The 22,483-nt window shown below is 39.5% G+C and overlaps 1 protein-coding gene across 3 annotated transcripts in view; it reads right to left on the reverse strand.

Annotated features, from left to right (window-relative positions):
• DGCR2 (DiGeorge syndrome critical region gene 2) overlaps positions 1-22,483 on the reverse strand; it is a 72,622-nt gene that overhangs the window by 37,678 nt on the left and 12,461 nt on the right. For 2 of the 3 annotated variants that reach the window (XM_065417595.1, XM_065417597.1), the window contains exons 2-4: positions 16,395-16,427; positions 6,569-6,691; positions 1,278-1,403 (exon numbers count right to left, since the gene is read on the reverse strand). In XM_065417595.1, the coding sequence (XP_065273667.1) occupies positions 1,278-1,403; positions 6,569-6,691; positions 16,395-16,427 (282 nt within the window). The remainder of the gene's footprint in view (positions 1-1,277; positions 1,404-6,568; positions 6,692-16,394; positions 16,428-22,483) is intronic. The other variant, XM_065417596.1, reaches the window with a different exon arrangement.

The raw sequence follows: 22,483 nt of genomic DNA on the forward strand, positions 1-22,483 counted from the left end.
GCTTCCAATAAAAGAAATTCTTAAGCCTTACTTATTTGGATTTTCCACTCCTATGTATCTGCTTTTAGTTTAGTCTCTATCACAATAAGAATGCTAGGGATTAAAAACCTAGGCTAAAACAGCCATGCAAAAAGTTTTACACAGTATTCCCATTTACCAAGACTGGGTCATTTTCTGACTGGCAAGTACCTCAGCCTAGTTATCATCATCATCAAGGTTAAGTAAAGAGCACCTGTGCCAAGGTTGGCATATATTCACGACAGCTGAGCAAGGACAGGTTAAAGTGATCATTAACAAATTTAGGTAACTGACTTCTGAGTGGTTGTTTTTTTTTTCTTTAGAGGGGTGAGAGGTGACAAATTTCCAAAGTGCTTTATTTCTTAAGAACATTTTTCCTTAAAGGCTAACACTCATACTATCAGATAAACTGCTATTATAGTTCACAGTTTTCTTAAAAATTAAATTATTTCCCTAGGAACTCACTGTTGAAAATTTAAAGTATCAAACGTGAATGACTTAGGTCTAATTTTTATCCCACCATTTTTCTAGAGCAAACTCAAATAAGTAAGATTTTATTCCCCACTTATAAATGTGAGCACCTGAACTTACCCTTAATGAGCCAATTGGACTACTCATGTGCTTTACTTAAAGCACGTGCATAAGTATTTGTAACACTGGGGCACTGGTTTAAAAAGAATGCTTCTGTGCTGAAACTAGTCTCTCAAGACAAAAAAAGACCAGATTTTCACACCCGCTGAAGACCCATACTTCCAACTGAAGACAAAGCAGCCCAGAAAAATTAAAGCCCATAATTTACAACAGAAAACTGCAACTCTTTTTTCACAAAACCACTATTATGAAGTACTATTCTATATTAATATATTAGCAACAATAAAACACAAGGACAAAGATGTATTTTAGGATTCCATTCTCAAAGAAACAATTCATAATTACCATGTTATATATACCAGTGTTACAAATAACCTTGTCAAAAGGGTAGTATACAAATATTTAGATCTCTGGCATGTATGCTCTTCGGGGCACTTTAGTTCAAGAAAAGCATGCAATTTAATGCCAACTTTAAAAAAAGTTAAGAGTCCTTGGACATTTTACTGTCTACTAACTCTGGAACCACTACTTTTAATATTTAAAAAAAATAAATAATAAAAAAAAATCCTGCATCCTGAAGTATTAAGTCTTTGTCTTGAGAGGAAATGGCCTAATTTTGTGAACTGACTTCTAGGAATTTGAACCAGGTTCCCCAGTCTGCAACTTACTGCTAAACCGGACAGGCTGTGCCACATTGACAGTGTGAAAGCGGGTTGTGTCTCCTCCTCTTCCTCGATTGTACCTGGAGTCCACGTTTTCTTTCCCATGATAAGATCGTTGGTCCCCTGTCAAGCCTAAAGAGAAAAGAAACGCACATGCAAGGCAGTTTTTCATTTAGCCAAAAGGTAAACTCTTTCATGAATGTCTCTCTAGGTTTGAATTCAAGACAGACAAAATAAAAAATGACAATAGTAATTATATATTTCAGTTGTACTGTAGTTGCCTGTAAGAAGACACACAAACTATACAGACGATGCCAATGTGAAACACCTACCACGGAAAAGAGCCAAACTGTTACATGAGTCTTGCTGATTAAGCTAAATATTTGTGGCAGGGTTTCCATCAATGCAGCACAGAGCTTGACAAGCAGCAGTTTTAGCTGTTCCAGCAGATGCGTCATTCCCAGAGTTTATCTATTCTTCTTTGCATAGAACAGTCCACGCTCCTGCTGCTCAGTTTGTCAGTTACATGAGTGTGGTTATTCGAGAGCTTTCTCTGTTCCATACATTTTCAAAAGCTTTTTAAAACTCTTGGACAAAATTAAGATGGTTGTCAAGGAAATCTCCAGACAACAGGCTAACACCTTTCCACTTACTCCCAAGGCAGATGAAGGTCTAATTACTTGAGATAAGTATCAGCTCATACATAACCCGGTACATGCAGAAGGACCACTAAAGTAAACCCATGGAGAGTGAAAAAACCACTTTGCCCTCCCCAGGCTCAATATTGTTGAAGAGTGCCCTGATTCAAACAGGATAAACAGACTGAGGTGGGGACAGGCCAGGAAGCTACTGAAGCTGGGACTGAACTGGCCCTGTATCAACCCAGCAGAAGAACTGAGCCTGCAAAGAGACACTTCAGTTGGGATATTTTGATTTTGGGGATCCACAAAAGAGGAGGGACTATAGCCTATAGGTATGAATTAAGGCAGTAGCGCAAAAGCCTACAGGCCTCAAGTCTGTAAGACAATAGCCTTGGCAAATTAACTGAGGCCAAAGGCCTAAAAGTCTCTACATGAGCAACTAACCAGGAGTGACCCTATATCACAAGATAAAATGGTGTAATAAACAAGTACAGCTAAACTGCTGATAGGTAACTCCAATATTATAGTGATAAGTGCTACAGAACAGCCCTGAAGGAAATTACTAATTATGTTCAGAGCAGGATTTGAACAGTGTGCAATAAAGTAGTCCTCGGACCGCACAATGAGGATGAAGCTATTTAATAGCTGCTCATTCAGCAAACACCCTCCCTCCGATGTGCTGAATGAGACCGACTTCCTGTGGAAGAAAATAGTAATCATGTAATTAACCATCTCAATGCATACACAAAAGGCAACCTACATTCTGGCATTTCCTAATTTCAGTGCTAGACTTTGTGACCCAAACATTCTTTTAATGTAGATTTCTGTATGACATTTCCATAAAGGTTGCTGGTTTCCATACATGAGCTGCTAATGTGCTCATCTGTGGGAAATGCAGGAGCTATTGGAATTTTTTTGTTATTGTTGTTTTTAAAGCATACACACGCTCACACTCTCCAGCTGTTTTGTCCAACAAGACAGTTTTAACTGCACAGAACAACCTACTGGATAATAAAGTTTCCAATTCTCATTTATAGTGGAGGTGGGAGGGGAACTAGATCATCTCAAGATTAACTGCCTTTTGGGCCCAAAATGAACCCACCATTTTTTTTTTTTTAAATACTTCCAATTGTAAGTGGTTTTTTACCTGTTTTCTACTTTCATTGTGCAAAGGACATTCAATAAGTTTAGCCCAGACATTATGCAAATAAATTCCTATTGGCTAACATTACTTAACATCATGGGACGACTAATTCAGGTCACATATAGTGCATGTGTATTTTAAGCTTTCATGAGAACCAAGTCAGAAGAATAATTTCAAAAGGCTTGAGTTCACAGCAATCAGACTACTGCTAAATGATTATGTTTATAAAGATTTAATGCTGGCCATATCTTTGGCTGACTGTATCTAGGAGTTTTTCTGTGAAGAAGGGTGGGTGGGAAGGAGTGCAGGACCACATAGGAGTTCTTCCTATGGATTCACAAAAGGTCATGTTACGAAAAATAATTGAGTGGATGTTGGATGAGACCAACACAGTTTCCTCTCAAAGATGTTGCTCCTAGATTACTGGGTTCATCACAGACACCTTGTTACCAGTTGGATTGCAGACCCAGGAATGGAACCATAAAGTTCTGTTGGAGAGCATTTTGAAACATTGAGGTCTCCTGACCAAGGGCCCTTGGAAAAAGCCTTATTGTAGGGCAATTAGTTCAGGGTGAAGATGAAGTTATACAAAAGGGCTGTGATACAGTGTCTGATCACAAGAGTTTAAATGTTAACAGTCAGAAATACACGAACTGCTAACTCTGCACTGCTTACTCCAGTGATAGGTGCTATAGAAAACAGAAAGAGACAGAGATGATTGTCAACTATAGTTGCTTGAAGCAACTGCTGTTGAGAAGATTTGGAAAAAGAGTTAACAGGGTAAATTTAGGACATACATTCCCTGTCCATGAACAGATTTTATTTTGTTTACCACGTTACATAAAGTATAAGCAGAACGAACTGAAGACGTTCTGCACAATTCTGGCTGTTTATCTGCCCACTCCCACTATTCTCATTACTGAACGAAGTTGATCCACACAGTTGAGCTCTTTTAGTGGCAAAAAAGAAATTGGGGAATCCAAAGAGGAGTAAGAAAAATATCAAAGTTCTCATCTCCTATTGGTACAATTACAGAGGGTGAAGGTGGAAAAGCACAACTACTGCTACCTCTGAATATATATTGGCATTCTTAGATTCTTACCATTTACATCGAAGTTTAAACTGCAAGTAGCTAGAAGTAGAGACTAGTATTAACAATTAAGAAATTACTACTTGAAACTCACTAAAATGGTAAAGGCCTTAATAGATATGACCTTCTTATTTACTAGAAATTTTACAGCAAATACTGTTTCAGCATGACTTATTTTCAAATCTATTACTCCTGATAAGGATCAGAAAAGAATTATTTCATGCGACTCCAAGACTAAAGCAGAAAGGAGTTGCAAGCACATGCTGTGTAAATCCTCCCAATAATTTCTAGTATGCAGACAGAATCAGCAGTCAAAGGGCTTTATCCTACTAGAGCCATGGATCAAGGACATATACAGATGCAAAGATTCCACTAATATTTATGCAAGAGTATGGAAGAAAAGTAAGCATTTCTACATACCAGAGCTTAAAACTAAAGTTTGGAATTGAAAATAATTCTATCTTAAAAATAAATCTGTATTTTAGGAAGGGAAGAGAGAGGGAAAACGGGATGTTATAAGACAAAAAGGCTATTCAAGTTAACATTGGCTTTTGAAAGACAAATATTACAGCTCACTAACAAAAATATGCATCCTGTATACTTATCCTGACTGGTTAATGGCAATTAACCATTTATTGACAAAATGGGTTTTGGAAAAAAAAGATTGGAACTGCTGCTAGCAAAAGGAAATTGTTGCTTGTGGGACAATAGCTAAACTCAGAACATACTGAATTTATTGGGAAAGTCCCATATCATGCACAATTCAACTCCTCTTGGGGTGAATGGGAGTTTTGCTGCTAACATGAATAGAACCAGGCCCTAAAAGAAATAGGCAGGCAATAGGATATAGCTGATAATGGCCTTTCATTGACCTTTGGAAAAGGAAATACACCACAGTAACAAGTCATTATAGTGTGCATTCACTCCGAGACGACAAGAACCTAATCACCTTTCATTAACCTTTACTGTATAAAATTGCATGACTAACAATTTCCAGCCTCTGGACTGCTACAGCAGTCCAACAATCCTCCCATTTCCATATCTGTAAAGCTTCTTTCCATATTAAAGAGCAATTATGACAGCATGAGTAACCATCTTAAGTTTATGGCGAATAGGAGATATCAACCCCACATTTTCATAAATCCTTCCTTCAATTGAAAGTTGAAATGCTTTCTAGTAAAAACTATTTTACCCAGCAAATCTGCTACATTTGACAAAATGTTAACCCTAATGAGACTGATTTCCCCATTTAGCCATATGCATAGCATGAATTTTGTTCAGGTAAAACCCTGAACACAATATGCAAGATAGCTGCATAGATGCTAGCTAAGACACAAGCTCTGGATTTATGGATGTCAGGCTCATGAAATCCACACAAAGTGTGCTCTATACAGATATGTAAAGGATGTAAGAAATGAGCAAAGTTTGGCAGAGACTGTTCCTATAAAATACTTACTCTACTGCAGGTATTGGAAATACTGTAAAAATAACTCTCAGGCCCAGAATTCAGAATGCAGCTGGGCAGCCCAAAGGAGTTCACTAGATGCTCAACAGTTCTGATTCATTAGTTCAAACAGAGAATGAACTCAAAAACTGCAATACTTCAGTGTAGTTTGGGTCTCCCTAAAGACCCTGACTTAAAAATCTAACCCAAGCTGCAATTTAATTCTAGTTGTCATTTCCAGATTTCTACTTCGCTATCCCAAAAGAAAGCCTTGGGCATTTCCTCCTGTTTTTAAATTATCTTAAATTGTACTGGCCAGATTTCCAAGAGTGTTTGGTCACAACTGAGGCCAAATATTCAGAGACCAATGCACAGCTGTTCCCACTTAGAATAATGGAGCTGATGGGTGATCAACTCTTGAAAAATGACCCTATGCAAGTTTGAGGGCAAAAAATAACAGTTTGATTGCTTCCTGCACTGACATGTTCTGTTTATGCAAGTGAACAGCACAGCATAGGCAACAACAGGGCAACCTCCCCTACACTGTCCAACAGTGTGCCTCAATCCAGTTTCTGTGTGGTACATTTTTAAGGGCAAGAGACAAGTTTAGAATTCAACTGCAGATAAGGGTATCAGTTTGATTCCATTGTAAAGGTAGTTTTTCCTGTCCCTTAAGAATTAAAACAGTCTAGCAACTCATTTCACATTTAGAATACCTACACATAGATTGCAAGAATGGAGGTGTAACCCAATCAAGGAAAAATTGCTTGTGATGTTACTGTATAAGCTGAAAAGCAAAGCTGAGTCAAGGTTTATCATAAGGAACATCCTCTACCAAACGTAATAGTGTCCTCCCATAGTGACGTCTGTTTGAACCTGGAATTGCTAACTGTCATTTTATAAAAACCAAACCTGAAGCATAACACTGCCACACAAAGTAACAGTTCAGAGAATAGCATTCTTTTTAGTTCTACTTACCTGGACAGTCAACTTCATCACTCTCATCCTCACAGGTGGGCCATCCATCACACTGCCAGTTCAAAGGGATGCATTGGATGGTACCACTGCGACATGCAAACTGCCCTGGGGTACAGCGGAGCTCTATGGAAACAAAAAGGAAAGTTTTTTCCCCCTAAAGAGATATATTCTATCCTGAATAAGGCTACAAAGAAAACTAATTGTCCACCACTATGCACACTACAGACAATATTTAAGCAACTTGGCCCTTCAATAAGATCTCTAATTCATACTGTCTCCCTGTTTTAAAGGGGAAGATTAATAGGACTTTCTTTGCCCAGACTACCACTTGAGGAAGCACTTTATCAGACAGCTTTACAGCAAGAGCCTTATATTGAAGCGGTCAACATTTTAAAGCCACGTGTAAAATTTACAGGCCAGATCCTCAGCTGGTCCATGTAGGCATAGATAGCCCCAATTAAATCAACCTAACTCTCTAATTTAAACCAACTGAAGTTCTAACCCTATATTTTTAATTTCAGTATTCTCAGAGATCAGTACTTTTCTTCATTCTAGGAAGAACATGCAAACTGATTAGAGCAATTCCCCAACTTTCTGTAAATCGATTAATGAAAATATGCTGATAACATCAGAACAAAAGCATCATCTGAAATTAAGTGAGATTATTCCCACCCACCCAAGTGAGATCGAGTACATCCTTATTTCCACTCCTTACAGGTATTCCCAAATAGTTTGTGCTTTGAAAAACAGAGTTAAAAAAAAATTAAAACCCACAGATCCTAGTCTATCAGAATGTTTCCAATACCAATTACAGATTAAGAGGGCCCTTCTAGCTACCTATGAATGCACATTATCCTAAAGTTTGCTCATTTTTTGCATTACCACTTTTTAGAATACTTACTTGGTTTTTAGAACCAGTGATGATTAATAAAGAGCTTATTATGGTAATTTTTTTAAAAAACTAGTTATACCTACCGAGACACTACAAATTCCAAATTACTATTATCAAGCCATATGTACAACAGGACCTATGCATTTACAATTTCCGATCTAATTTGCAGTTCTTCTGAACACATGGACTCATTGTGAACTAGCTTTCATATCCACGATTGTCTTCATAATTTACTAAGTATCAGAGGGGTAGCCGTGTTAGTCTGGATCTGTAAAAAGCAACAGAGTCCCGTGGCACCTTTAAGACTAACAGATGTATTGGAGCATAAGCTTTCGTGGGTGAATACGAAATATGTCTGACATGCGTCTGACGAAGTGGGCATTCACCCACGAAAGCTTATGCTCCAATACATCTGTTAGTCTTAAAGGTGCCACAGGACCCTCTGTTGCTTTTTATAATTTACTAAGACACCCGTTGCGGAATTTCTACACAAGTACAGCCTTTAAATGAAACACTAACTATATGGGCATATTTACACTATTTCACATCATGGTTTTGCTGCCCTTAAAAGTAACTATTATAGAAATAAAGACTTCCAAAGCTCTCATCATTCCCTTCTATCAAATACCACAGCTTAAGAATTCTGCTGCTCTTTCAATTTTCCTTGAAATATTTTGCAGAGATCAATACAAACGACTCAGTCTAAAGGGGAGTTTAGAGCTGTTCATCTGACTGCAAGATGTCATTAACCTCAGTGGACTCACCTTCATATCACCAGAAGTCCATCTGTCACTGCAATTAAAATCTCTTAAAGAAGGTGACTATATGCCCCTGAATCTCCTATGTTATAAACAACTTAACATTTCTGCTTTCCTATTAGTGAACTAGAGTTCTCCCAGTTTATCTAGGTTGGAGAACAGCTGCATTTCTATATTTTCACAATTTTAGGCACAAAAAAACCCAAAAACCAAACAAGATAAAAAACCTTATCTTAACTCTGAAAGATGTAGATTTACAAGGGCTTTTTATGTGACTTAAATTTAAGATACAAAATCCTTATTTTTTTAAGCCTTCAATTATTAACATGTATTCTCAACCTGAGCTCCATCTTAATGAAGTTTGTTTTTAAATTAAATAAGGATTATTATGTTTTTTGTTTTCTTACTGAAATGTATACTTCCAAACTAAACACAAATCAAGGCAGACTTACTTTAGATACCGTGTGGATAAATTCCTACAGCATACCAAAGTTTAATGGTTTCTTTATAAGCATCACTTTACCTTACAGAGCACAGGAATGTTCACATTAGAGCTAGAAAATAAAAATAGGCATATCCTCTTCTTAACACACCACCTACGCAGAACGAACACTCAGGTCACAAAATAGCTAAGAACTCAGACAGACCTGCTAGACTACAACTGACAACAACATATGGTACAACTAGGCAAGACACTTCTGACCCATTTACAGAATTTTATTCAGCGTGAACATATCCAACAATCCAAAAACAATGCATGAACCACTTCTAACACCATAAGAAATAATGCAAATACTGAGAAAAGTGAGAATGAAAACTAAGTTTTTCAGAATATAACTATAGCAAGTACCAACTGGTCTCGAAAAAGGAGAGAGGAAAAAGGAGGAGTTGGGAGGAAAGGTGAAGCTTAGATAACCAGAAGGTTTTTGAGATTAAAAATCACAAGGGCCACATTTGAAAAATCCAGTTAATGTAAGCAGTAGGGCTGAAACTTCCAAATATTCCTATTCATAAGTTTATGGTATTATGTCCACACTTCAGCACTAAAATGATGAAATCAATGTCAGTAACTTAGTGATGTCGGAAATACCTTGTTGCCATTGCAAATGTGGCATTGCATTGGAGACGATGGTAATTTTGTGAATGGAAATGCTGCAGAAATTAAATTAAAAAAAAAAATAAACCCTTTACATTCTAGCCAGCTACAAGTTTCTATCACTCTTTATCTGCAGCTGTGGCAGAGTTTAATTTGCACTTTATCACACCAGTTTTTTTAATATATATAAAAATAAATAATTCTTGAGTACTTTTGTTTAAATGCAAACCACACATGCGGGATGTAAATTAAGATATTCTACCGCACTGTGTAACAAGAGAAATCTCTGTCTGACTTGCAGAATCAACAGAATGAGGATTATAGGACACCGCATGGGAGCGGTTGTAGAGGCGAAAAGGGATGCAATGACAGGAGTAGAAGAAGCAAAAGTACAATACTAACAGCAAACAACCAAAGCGTTACTATTTTATGCACAAATAATTATACACTCAGAGGCCAAGATAAAAGGATATTGTCATTAGTGGCATTAAACTACTTAAGCAATGCTCAAGTAGTTTATGAGGTCAACAGAAATACTCAATGGAATTACAGCCTTATATGGATCGTAAATGCACTAAATAATTAGGTTTATATAATGTTGCCTTGATTATTCATTTGATCTCTCTTCTACATATTCAAGCAAGAAAGGTAAGTGATTGCAAATTACATGCCATACCTATCTTCCCGGTGTCGATACCTCCCACATTAGACTATTTTTATCACAAATGTGTCTACATTTTAGAAGTCTAAGTAGAGAATTTTTTTTAAAAAAGTAAGTTTAGAATAATCAACAGAATGTATCAATGAATAATTTTCTCCAAATGCCAAGCACACTACCAATGCCACATAACAAAATGTTTCAAACTGAAAAGCAGGAACTGTAATATGATTCGATTCCATACAAAGAAATTATACTAAAGGAACACTGACTACAAAGTGAAGCTCTCTCTGGAAATACCAAAAATAAGGTTCCTGTCAGTCTTAGCTCTGAACCCTTGTTTCCCTACATTTTGAAGTTTAATGATAAGATCACCTTTTTTTTTTTTTTTTTTTTTTAAAAACACTACACAGAACTGCCTGATTCACTATGCAGTTTGGACAATACTGTCCAAATGAAAGCTTTGAAATATTTGTATCTTCACTTTTTGATGTGTGCCCATACTTAACACATTACTGCACTGACGGAACTCCATCCTCCACAGGGGGTCTTAACTCCTTTACCTATGTGCCTTCAATCACCATATGGAAGAAGGCAAGACTCCATAAAAAGTTTCTTTACATTCACACTTCAGTGCAGGGTGGAAATAACACTGATAAAAATACAATCAGTGAATGGTCTAAGAAGTGGACTTTTTAAATCCTTACAATAGTAACAAACCACAACCAATCTCCACTAAACCACTAAAGAGATACATCTGTGACCTAGCAGTTAAAGCCATGCCAAATTCCAAGTTTCTGGTAAATACCATTGAAATGCCAGAGCAAGTGTTCAAAATAAAGGTACTAAATACTGTATACAGAGTTTTTAAAATGGGAAAAGGGCATCTCCTTCCAGTAGGCATTCTCAAACATCTTAACTCTATTTTTCTAAACGAAGTTTGCTTCTGGGCTGAAATCAAATGTGCCATTTCTGAACCAATCCCCTCCCCCCCCCCAAAAAAGGGGGGGGGAGAGAAAGAAGAGTTACAAACATCTACAATCCTCTAGACTTAAAACTTTTGGACAATCTTAGCTCCAGGCATCAATATGTACTCTGTCTATAGTATTATGAGACAGTTCTTCCAATTACATAACTTATTAGTAAAAAATGTTTTTATTGAATTAAAGAAAATACCCCCCAAAATTACAAGAGAATTTGTTAGCACTGCAGCTAACGTTTCTGCACTTATGTTGACTTAAAACTCTCTCTCCATTTCTACACACACCCTTTCCAAGTTACAGTGCTATATACTGTGTTCAAGAATACCAAGCCAAGACTTGAATGAATTGGTTGCAGAGACTAAATGTTTTCTTTCTAAGAAGGTACTGAACCAATGGGAAACTGAACACTTGCTCCAAAGTTAGAATCTAAAAGCAAGGCACAGATACAAGGTGTAAGTAATCACTAGATTCAAATCAAGAATCCCATCTGACTGACAGCCTATTTCTAGGTCATAACAGCACAAAACTAAATAATGCTTCAGGGAATCCTAGTCCCTTGCTGCAAAGGCCAGGGCAATAATTCACCAGAAATGTAATAGAATAAAACTCCCTTGCACCTCTGAAGAATAATTAGCATTAGCAAAGAGAAATGCAACATCTTTTGACCACCCAGAGCTTTTGTAAAAGGTAATTATGCATAGCATGTATGGAACACATTGATTCAACTACATTAGGTCATAGTAGGAGACTATGCCTATATATCCTACATCATACAGAGGTCCTTCTGAAGACTTGGTAGCAGCTGTCACAACATTTGAATTGTTCGAGATGCACATATTTAATCATTGCACACTTTTAAAACCAGTTATGCTTATGTGATTTCTCAAACAACTGATCCCTCTCATCCCTTATGTATTTGCATGCAATCCGATAATGATTACTAAGAATGGTGGGAGGAGGGACACTAGATATTTTACTTGTCTTCAAAAATCAAAACAAAAAACTGTGTTTACCCTGGGGAAACCAAATATAGCAAGACTGAAATACTAGAAATACCAAATATCCAAGATACAGTATCAATAATATGCATAATTATGGTAATATTAGAAAAATCTCTTCTGTACTATTCCCCCTATTCCTCTCAATTCTCCCTCCTTTACAGATCAAGATAGAGTGCTCAGTAAAATGTAAAACTGATTAAAGAAGTTTGCTGGTTTTTAGAAGTAATACTTTCAACCATTCAAGTATAAAAATGTATTTATTTTGCATTTAATATCTTGTTGGAGATTACATAAACAAAAAGTCTATATGTAGAAAAAGTGCTCTCTCTCAAGAAGCAAGTGCACAGTATCAAGTAATTTCTTCAAGTCCCATTGTTAACTAAAAAGTATGGAGAACGCACTGGTGATGTACAAACACCAGTATAGACAACACAGAAATACCCAGGTTGTCAGTCTTGTGGATCTCCCCCTTCTTCACACAAGTGGCATCTCTATATACCAACTCTAGCCCAATATTTTACACATTTAAAAACTTCTCATCTTCCACAAACCTCCAGCCAAAGTGGACTAGATGGGACTTCTAGCTGAAGGAGTCTACCGTTTTCTCTCCTTTTGAGGCTAAGCCAGAGGTGGGCAAACTCCGGCCCACAGGGCCGTCCTGCCCAGCCCCTGAGTTCCCGGCCAGCCCCGGCCCCCCCCCTGCTGTCCCCCCTTCCCTGCAGCCTCAGCTCGCCGTGCCGGCAGCGCAGCGGCATGGCTGGCTCCGGACGGGCGGCGTGGCTCAGGGGCAGATTTACAAGTGAACCCAGGGTGCCCTGGCACAGGCCCCCCAACAACAGGGGGCCCCAGGGCTGGGCACTCGGGCAGCTCGGCACTGACACACACCCCACGGTGGGTTTGCACTGCGGGGGCAGGGGAGCAGGCGGGTGTGGGAGCACAGGGAACACAGGCGGAGGACTCAGGAGTGGCACTGGGAGGCCATGCAGCTGGTTGGAGAGAAGTAGCGCTTTGAAGGGGAAACCGCCGCTTCTCTCTGGCTGCGCGGCTGCCCCTGCTCCTCCTGAGTCCTCCGCCCATGGTCGCAGGGCCACATTCCGAAAGGGGCTGGGGGGGATGGATGGGGGAGTCCCAGGGGGGCGGTTAGGGGCAGGGGGTCCCGGGGAGCGGTCAGGGATCCCGGGAGGGGGTTGGATGGGTTGGGAGTTCTGAGGGGGGCAGTCAGGGGGCACAGGGCAGGCTGTTTGGGGGGCACAGCCTTCCCTACCCGGCCCTCCATACCATTTCGCAATCCTGATGTGGCCCTCGGGCCAAAAAGTTTGCCCACCCCTGGGCTAAGCACTACTTTAGCAGTGCTGCTAGGCCATTAAACCCAGGAAGAGAGCTTGCAGACTTTTTTGGAAGGAGATAAAAAGTGTCAGGATGAATATGGGAGGGATTTTTGTATGTAGGGCTTGCTGTTTTAGTATGCTTTGGGAAGTTTTAGTTGTAAAAAACTTAATCTGACAGACATCTTTGGGTTAGGGTATGTGCCAATTGTTGTGACACCTCAGAAGCAGGATTATTGTTCTTGCAGGATCCTTTTTCTTATAATGCAAAAAGAACAGGAGTACTTGTGGCACCTTAGAGACTAACAAATTTATTAGAGCATAAGCTTTCGGATGCATCTGAAGAAGTGGGCTGTAGCCCACGAAAGCTTATGCTCTAATAAATTTGTTAGTCTCTAAGGTGCCACAAGTACTCCTGTTCTTTTTGCAGATACAGACTAACACGGCTGCTACTCTGAAACCTTTCTTATAAGGGTCAAACACACAATCACTGTGCTAGAACGTGAAATGTAGAAAGTAGCTTAAATTGTTTTGGATGGATTTCTGATGACATTTGTCCTCAAAAAGACAAAAATAGTGCTAGAAATAGCCCATGAAAAAACAGTTTTAACCGACATCTTTAGTTTGAATTTACTAATAGGACAGAAGGTTCATGAGTGTTTGGTTTTCCCTTAATTTTGAGGATGTAGAAATAGACTTGAAAAACATGAGGCACAAGATCACATATATACAAGATACCTTCAGAACACTGAATAAAGGGACTATATAAAGACAGTACTTCTTAAACATCAAGCCTCAAGAACCCTATTAAGTAGTATATCTTTTTTACAAGTGGGTAAACTGAAGAAAAGAAAGGTAACATTGGGCAACATTTAGCCTATCAGCTCCGTGGTCTTGGGGGAAACCAGAGCACAATACCCAGCCTGTCTGACTCACGAAAGACCTCCCCCCGCCCCAGCCTCTGCTTGAGCCAAAGCCGATCAGAAGGGGGGGAAAAAAAAAAAAAAAAAAAAAAAAAAAAAAAACTTACAAAAAGCAATGAAAAGGCAGTGGAAAAGACACCTAAACCCCTCCGGACCAGCTTCATTTGCATCGAAGATGAGACAGGGAGGCATCTCCATTAGCATACAGAATGGAGAACAGAGATTCCAAGGCAAGAACCGCACTGGACTATGGGACCAGAAAAGCAGGGAAGCACTGCATGATGGGGAATCTCTGCTCCAGATGTTAATGAATGCACGCCTGCACACACCCAGCTCAGTAGTTATCAGACCAATTCTAGTATAAATCCTTTATTGGTATCCAAAATACTGAAGCTGCCTAATTGTGTGGTGAGCTCCCTTGAATGAACACTGCCCATAGCCAGGAATGAGCAGTTCCTATTGTCTAGCCTGAAAAAAACAACTTTGGTATACTCCCTTGAGACATCAGTTTACCCACAAACAAATCTAACAAATTTATTAGAGCATGCTCGGGGTCGACCCCCGAGCATGCTCTAATAAATTTGTTAGTCTCTAAGGTGCCACAAGTACTCCTGTTATTTTTGCGGATACAGACTAACACGGCTGCTACTCTGAAACAAATCTAGTGTTCTCCCTTGAACCACTGTTTTTCCCCTACAAAAGCCCCTACCCATGCTCAAGTAAGTGCTCTGATGCCTGGATCCAAAATCTGCATCAGTTCCATTGGGACTGCATCTTCTCCTGACTGATCGTGCTGGGGGCTCTGCCTGTCTCCAGCACTCCAGACCCTCAGCTACCACCACCACCAGGGAACTCTGATCGATTCAAGCTTCACAAAGTGGTGAAAACCCAGCTCTCGCTCTCTCTAGGCATAGCCTTCTGACCTGGTCTTGTGTGATCAGTTACAGTTGAGTTTTCTAAACCTGACTTTTATAATCAAATTTAAGTTTGATTTAATATTATAACTGTTGTGTTTGTTTGGCTCCCCGTGTATGGTTATTACCGAGCAATAACTAACTTTCATGGTTAAGCTGGTTGCTTCTCTTTCTCTTCCCCTCTGCCCCTCGTAGGTGTTTTTTGGCTTCCCCATTCGCTCTGCAGCAACACTCCTCGTAACTAAGCTAAAGATCCCGGCAGTGCCCAAAAATCCTGTGGGGTTTGCTTATATTTGCAAATAGAAGTAGGTTACTACCAGATAGGATAACCAGACAGCAAATGTGAAAAATCGGGACAGGGGGTAATAGGAGCCTATATAAGAAAAAGACCCCAAAATCGGAACTGTCCCTATAAAATCGGGACATCTGGACACCCTACCACCAGAACAATTATAACATGAAAGTGGGGATAGGGACATGCTGAACCTGGGGCATATGAGGGTGACAGCTTGGAAGTGCTGCTCGACCCAGCCTACCAAGTCCAGGGACATATTAGGAGTCAGCTTGGGAGTGTTGATTAACCTGGTCCTCTCAGACACGCTCTGTTAATGTGTGTGTATTCGTCTGATTCTGGGGCTGGAAGAACCCAGCCCTGGGGAACCGGGGTCCTGCAGGATAGCTCCATTGGGAGGGAACTTGCAGAACGGAGAAGTAGAGCTCCATATGAGAACACAAATGACAAGCAGTACATTGATAGAATTACAGAAACACCCCCCACCCCAGAAAAGTAACCCTAATAAATGAGCGTACCCCAAAGTAATGGGCAAAACTGGTAACACCAAGGTCAGAGTTCAAGTCAGCAACAGCTGGAAACAGAACCAATGAGTCCTGGCTACCAGTTCCATACTCACTACAAAGCCACATTTCCTCCCTATCAATCACCACTATGGCTTTTCAATTCATCAGCATATTTCTAAATAGAACAAACTCTGTCCTTTAGACAATATCAATGCTCATCAAATGTGGTAGTACATTTTCTGGAATAGCAACAGCTTATCAATAGCTGTGAGATGACCAATGGGGTAAGCATGAGGGGTGAGGTAGATAGGAAATGGAAAAAAATGAATTTGGAATATTAATTTAGTTTTCAAGTCAGTTATAAAAGGAAAACATGGAACCCAATATTAAACTTCAAAAGCCTAACGAGTCCAAGAAGAGACAGCCTGTTGGTCAATGTATTAAGTAGTAATGTAATCTGTCCAGACGAGACACTCACCTGAAAGAAGTCTTGCCAGAGCTAGTCGTGAACCTGTAATTTGAAATTTAAAAGAAAACTTACAAAACAGTTGGAAACGTAATTGATCAAACACCAGAAATAAAGGATAAAACTGTCAGTACGTTAAAACAATATCATTTACACAAGATGGTCGAGGGAGATAAAAATTTCCTGCCAAGTACTACTTTTCAAGTCAATGACACACAGTAGAAAATTTAGGATCCAGTGTATGTAATCCAATCACAAGCATCTCATTTCTCTGAAATCTAGGTCTTTATGTGAGAGGAAAGAACTTGTAGCAGGAAATGGGTCCCAGTTTAACATTAGCAAGTTCTTGGAATTCCTGGACAATAAAAAGATAATTTTGTTTAACCCAAAACCTGGTACAGTTCCACAAATTTCATACAGTAAATTAACACCTTTCCTCAGTTACAAATACAGTATTTTTGGCCCCAAGAGGCCTTTGTATCATCTGATTTAACTCTTCTGCACTATGTAGGACATTTTCCCTACATTATTCTTACTAGACAGAAGCCTGAACATTAAAAGGTCACGTCCTTAAGCACAATTCTCAAGAACATCATGTTGAGCTAACCAGAATCAGTTACTTTAAATCCCAAAGCAAGTAACTTGTATTTTCCAGTTTAGTTCATATGTATTTTAAGTTGTTTGAATGGCAGGAGCACTATCTGCTCTTTAGTGAAGAAGTACTTAACTCCAGCTCATCTTCCCCCTTCCGTTGTACAGTCTAGGGAGTGTATACTTTCTAATATTACATTATTTTACTAATTATAATCACTATCTCTGGCAGAAGAATCCTTCTAGGACTTTCTGCCAAGTTATTCCACCAGTTTACAACAGCACTCTTACTTTTTCAGCTTCAGAAGTATGGATCCCTCGTAGACCAGAAAGCAGTTTATCTACAAGAATGCTTCTCTGAAGTTAATATCTCAATTCTCCCTCACCTACCAATCTGCCTTTTGAGATCGGTTTCATCGAAACTCAACTCGGGATCCAAGTTTGGCGAATTACTTCCGTTTAATCAAGTCATAAATTATGCCTCCAATAAAAATACCAGAGGCCACATGACTCAAAAAGGTATATGTGATAAATATATAGATAAAATTGTATAAGGTTTTGAAAACTGAATTAAATTTGCATCATACTGAAATCTAGCAAAGTTACCAGCTCAGAAAAAGAAGAGCTTGAAGCACTACCACTTTTAAAAGAGATGCAACATACACCATACTGGTCTGAGGACTTCAGCTGGCTCTCAATTCAAACAAGGTGTGCAGATGCTTTGGTCCCGATTAAGAATAGCACTTGAGCACATGCTTAACTTCAAGTCTATGATTAGCTCCCACTAACATCAATAGGAACTAAGCATGTGCTTACCCAAATATTTATCTTAGCCAATAATTTGGCTAAGGATTACATATTAATACAGACAAAATCACTAATAACTTTTGAAAATCATAACCATTATATATTACATACACATCTTGTTTATAGAAGTTTAAAAGCAAGTGCCATGCATACATAAGTGGTACTTTATATTTCTATATGTATTCTGCATATGACCTAACACATACATTTGAAAAGAATGCTAACAATTCTACTGATAACTTGTCACAGTTAAATCTACATGCTCTTCAGTATCAAGGCAAGAGAATCCTTCAAAATATCTTTGATAGATCCAGCATGGTGGCAGTGGTACCATAAGTTGTCTGCGTTTAAAATTACCCACTTTTCAGAGGACTGAAAATCTTTCAAGCACAATGGACAAAATTAAGGACAGGTAACAGAGAAATCAATTTTCTTGCTTTTATCCACTTTAATTAGGTCTCTGGTTTTGACTGAAAGCTTCTTGGGGCAGGAACTGTCTCCCCCTGTGTCTTATACAACAATCAAACTATCAGCACCTAAATAAAGGATCATGAAACAAAACATCATGAAACCTGTCTTAAATGATCACTCAAGGCACTAACAAAAATCAGGCGCTCAAATGGAGCTAGTCTTCTAATGAAAGACATGTAACATTGTACTCAATACATTTCAGGATACTATCGAGTGGTCAATTCAGATGGGAGGTTGTCAAATAAGAACAGTCTCTTGAATATGTCTGTCCACTTTAAGCTCATCTTTCATTTCTGATCAAGAGTGCTCTACAGTACAAAGTCCCTATACAAAACACTGGTCTCAAAAGAAGGATACAAAAATTAAGTCATAGCTCAATGGGATCTCCTCTCAGCTATAGGCCTCAAAGAGACATTTCTCCATCTGTAGCCACTCATCCAAAACCTGGTTTCTTTGCTTCACTTGACCATTGCCACTGTACTTCCTTCTGATGCACCCTAGTGACATCACATTGTACATTTACATAGGTCCTGGTAGTTTATAGCAGTGGTTCTCACCCTGGGGGTACACAGAGGTCTTCCAGGGGGTACCATTAACATAGCTAAATATTTGCCTAGTTTTACAATAGACTAGAAAAAGCACTAGCTAAGTCAGTACAAACTAAAATGTCATACAGACAATGACTTGTTTATATTGCTCTATATACTGTACACAAATAAAAGTACAATATTTATATTCCAATTGATTTTTTTGTAATTATATCGTAAAAATAAGAAAGTAAGCAATTTTTCAGTACTAGTGCGCTGTGAGACTTTAGTATTTTTATGTCTGATTTTGTAAGCAAGTAGTTTTTAAGTGAGGTGAAACTTGGGGATACGCAAGACAAATCAGACTCCTGAAAGGGGTACAGTAGTCTGGAAAGGTTGAGAACCACTGGTTTACAGCAGCTCTAAGACAGTAAGGCAAATTTTCAGTGGACGTTTGCTGCCTCCAGTTGATTTTCTTTGATAGTTTCTCAGAAATGTTTGCACCATTTTAGCTGAATGAATTTAATTAAAAACAGGCAATTTTTACCTTGGTTGGGGAATTTTGTTATTGTTGGCAAATGGACGACTTGATTTATTTCTTTTAAATATTTCTAGCATCTCAGGGGCTTGGAGTAGGAACATGAAGTTACAAGGAGCAATAGTCCTACGGTTAGAAAAGTGCCTTTTGCTATCCCCATGAAAATCAAGACAGATTTGACCAAGGAATAAGCCACAGAAAATTCCTATTTGCATGCACAGAAGAACTTGTTAGAAGCTTGTATTTAATTCTGAGCATTCAATCTGCACTGTGCATATGTTCCCCAGTCCTGCCTACCCTCCTGAAACATTCTAGAGCAGCCACACAGACCAGAACAGATCACATAGATAAAGAGACAATCGCCACCTTTACAGAGATAACCTGTCCTACAGAGGACTGAGCTGGAAACAGCTCTTCTGACTGGTGTTAATTCTCTGAATTCCCTAACCCCTAATATAAGCAATGCCGCAAATCACAGAATATCAGGGTTGGAAGGGACGTGAGGAGGTCATCTAGTGACTCCAATCCCCTGCTCAAAGCAGGACCAATCCCCAGACAGATTTTTGCCCCAGATCCCTAAATGGCCCCCTCAAGGATTGAACTCACAAACCTAGGTTTAGCAGGCCAATGCTCAAACACTGAGGAGACGCATCGGTTGGAAGTAACGGAAGAGGAGAAGGACCTCGGAGTCCTGGTTGATCGTAGGATGACTATGAGTCGGCAATGTGACGTGGCCGTGAAAAAAGCTAATGCGGTCTTGGGATGCATTAGGCGAGGTATTTCTAGTAGGGATAAGGAGGTGCTGCTTCCGTTATACAAGGCACTGGTGAGACCTCATTTGGAGTACTGTGTGCAGTTCTGGTCTCCCATGTTTAAAAAGGATGAACTCAAACTGGAACGGGTACAGAGAAGGGCCACTAGGATGATCCGAGGAATGGAAAACCTGTCGTATGAAAGGAGACTCGAGGAGCTCGGTTTGTTTACCCTAACCAAAAGAAGGCTATGGGGGGATATGATTGCTCTCTTTAAATATATCAGAGAGATAAATACCAGGGAGGGAGAGGAATTATTTCAGCTCAGTACTAATGTGGACACGAGAACAAATGGATATAAACTGGCCGTCGGGAAGTTTAGGCTTGAAAAAGGACGAAGGTTTCTAACCATCAGAGGGGTGAAGTTCTGGAACAGCCTTCCGAGGGAAACAGTGGGGGCGAAAGACCTCTCTGGCTTTAAGATTAAGCTTGATAAGTTTATGGAGGGGATGGTTTGATGGGATAACGTGATTTTAGTCAATAGGTCAATAACGTGCCATCGCTGGTAATTAGTAACAATGGTCAATGAGGGTCTGGCTGGAGAACCTTGCCCACATGCTCGGGGTTCTGCTGATCACCATATTTGGGGTCCGGAAGGAATTTTCCTCCAGGGTAGATTGGCAGAGGCCCTGGAGGTTTTTCGCCTTCCTCCGCAGCATGGGGCAGGGGTCGCTTGCTGGAGGATTCTCTGCAACTTGAAGTCTTTAAATCATGATTTGGGGACTTCAACAGCTGAGTCAAGGGAGAGAATTATTCCAGGAGTGGGTGGGTCAGCTTTTGTGGCCTGCATCATGCGGGAGGTCAGACTAGATGATCATAATGGTCCCTTCTGACCTTAAAGTCTATGAGTCTATGAGAAGGAAAAGCATCAGCCCCTCCACACTCTGCCTTGTCCATGTCCACTTTGCAGAAGAAAAATCCAATAGGTTGTACAAAGTCAGCTCTCAGAGCTAGCAATAAAATCCAGGTCTCCAATACGCCAGACTCTACATTCTGCCACTTAGCCACACTGCCTATCATCAGAAAGCAACTCCAAATCTGTGCACTTTAAGTATTGTCATCAGTAAAATGGGACTACTTTTATATAAGTAGTCCAGTGTTTCAGTGAGTTACATGTGCACCCTCCAGCTATTCCACAGAAGATTACAGTAGCTAGCAGAAAGAAGGTGGTTATTACTTCCCGAATTCAAGTAGCAGAGGTTTCTGCAGCACCACTGAAGGTTCTAGGTTCAAACCTTGCTGATTATTTATTCAGTGGATTAACTGTACAATTGCATGTGATGGTGTTCTGCTCATTAAATGGTCAGGAATCTTGTGGGGAAAAACTAGTATGTGATTGTTTTAATTAAAGACTGCATCATAATGCACATAAAGGAGCAGAAGTAAGGGTTTACAAACAATTGTCATTTCTGCCATTGCCTAGCTTTTGAAAGCTTGACTTTTCAACGATAAACATAAATATTACATAAATTGTTGACTGTTTATGTACTTTATAAACACAAGGCCCTGCCTTTAGTAAGCACATTTTGATAACCACCACTACTGCCCAATTTTCATATTGGGTAGCAGAATTTGTAAAACTGACAAGAAATCACTGTCATAAGAACATAAGAATGGCCGTACTAGGTCAGACCAAAGGTCCATCTAGCCCAGTATCCTGTCTTCCAGCAATGGCCAGTGCCTAGGTGCCCCAGAGGGAATGAACAGAATAGGTAATCATCAAGTGATCCATCCCCTGTTGCCCATTCCCAGCTTCTGGCAAACAGAGACTAGGGACATCATTCCTGCCCATCCTGGCTAATGGCCATTGATGGACCTATCCTCCATGAATTTATCTAGTTCTTTTTAAAATCCCGTTATAGTCTTGGCCTTCACAACATCCTCTGGCAAGGAGTTCCACAGGTTGACTGTGCATTATGTGACGAAATACTTCCTTTTATTTGTTTTAAACCTGTTGCCTATTAATTTCATTTGGTGACCCCTAGTTCTTGTGTTCTGAGAAGTAGTCAACACTTCCTTATCTACTTTCTCTACACCAGTCATGATTTTATAGACCTCAATCATATCTCCCCTTAGCCGTCTCTTTTCCAAGCTGAAAAGTCCCAAACTTATTAATCTCTCCTTTCTTTTGTTTTTTACGGTGCAAATATTTGTAAGCAAAAAATAAATATGAAGTGAGCACTGTATGCTGTGTAATTGAAATAAATATGTTTGAAAATGTAGAAAACATCCACAAATATTTAAACGAGGGGTCGGCAACCTTTCAGCAGTGGTGTGCCGAGTCTTCATTTATACACTCTAATTTAAGGCTTCGCGTGCCGGTAATACATTTTAACATTTTTTAGAAGGTCACTC

This window comes from Emys orbicularis, chromosome 16, assembly GCF_028017835.1.
Source record: "Emys orbicularis isolate rEmyOrb1 chromosome 16, rEmyOrb1.hap1, whole genome shotgun sequence".
Lineage (NCBI taxonomy): Eukaryota > Metazoa > Chordata > Testudines > Emydidae > Emys > Emys orbicularis.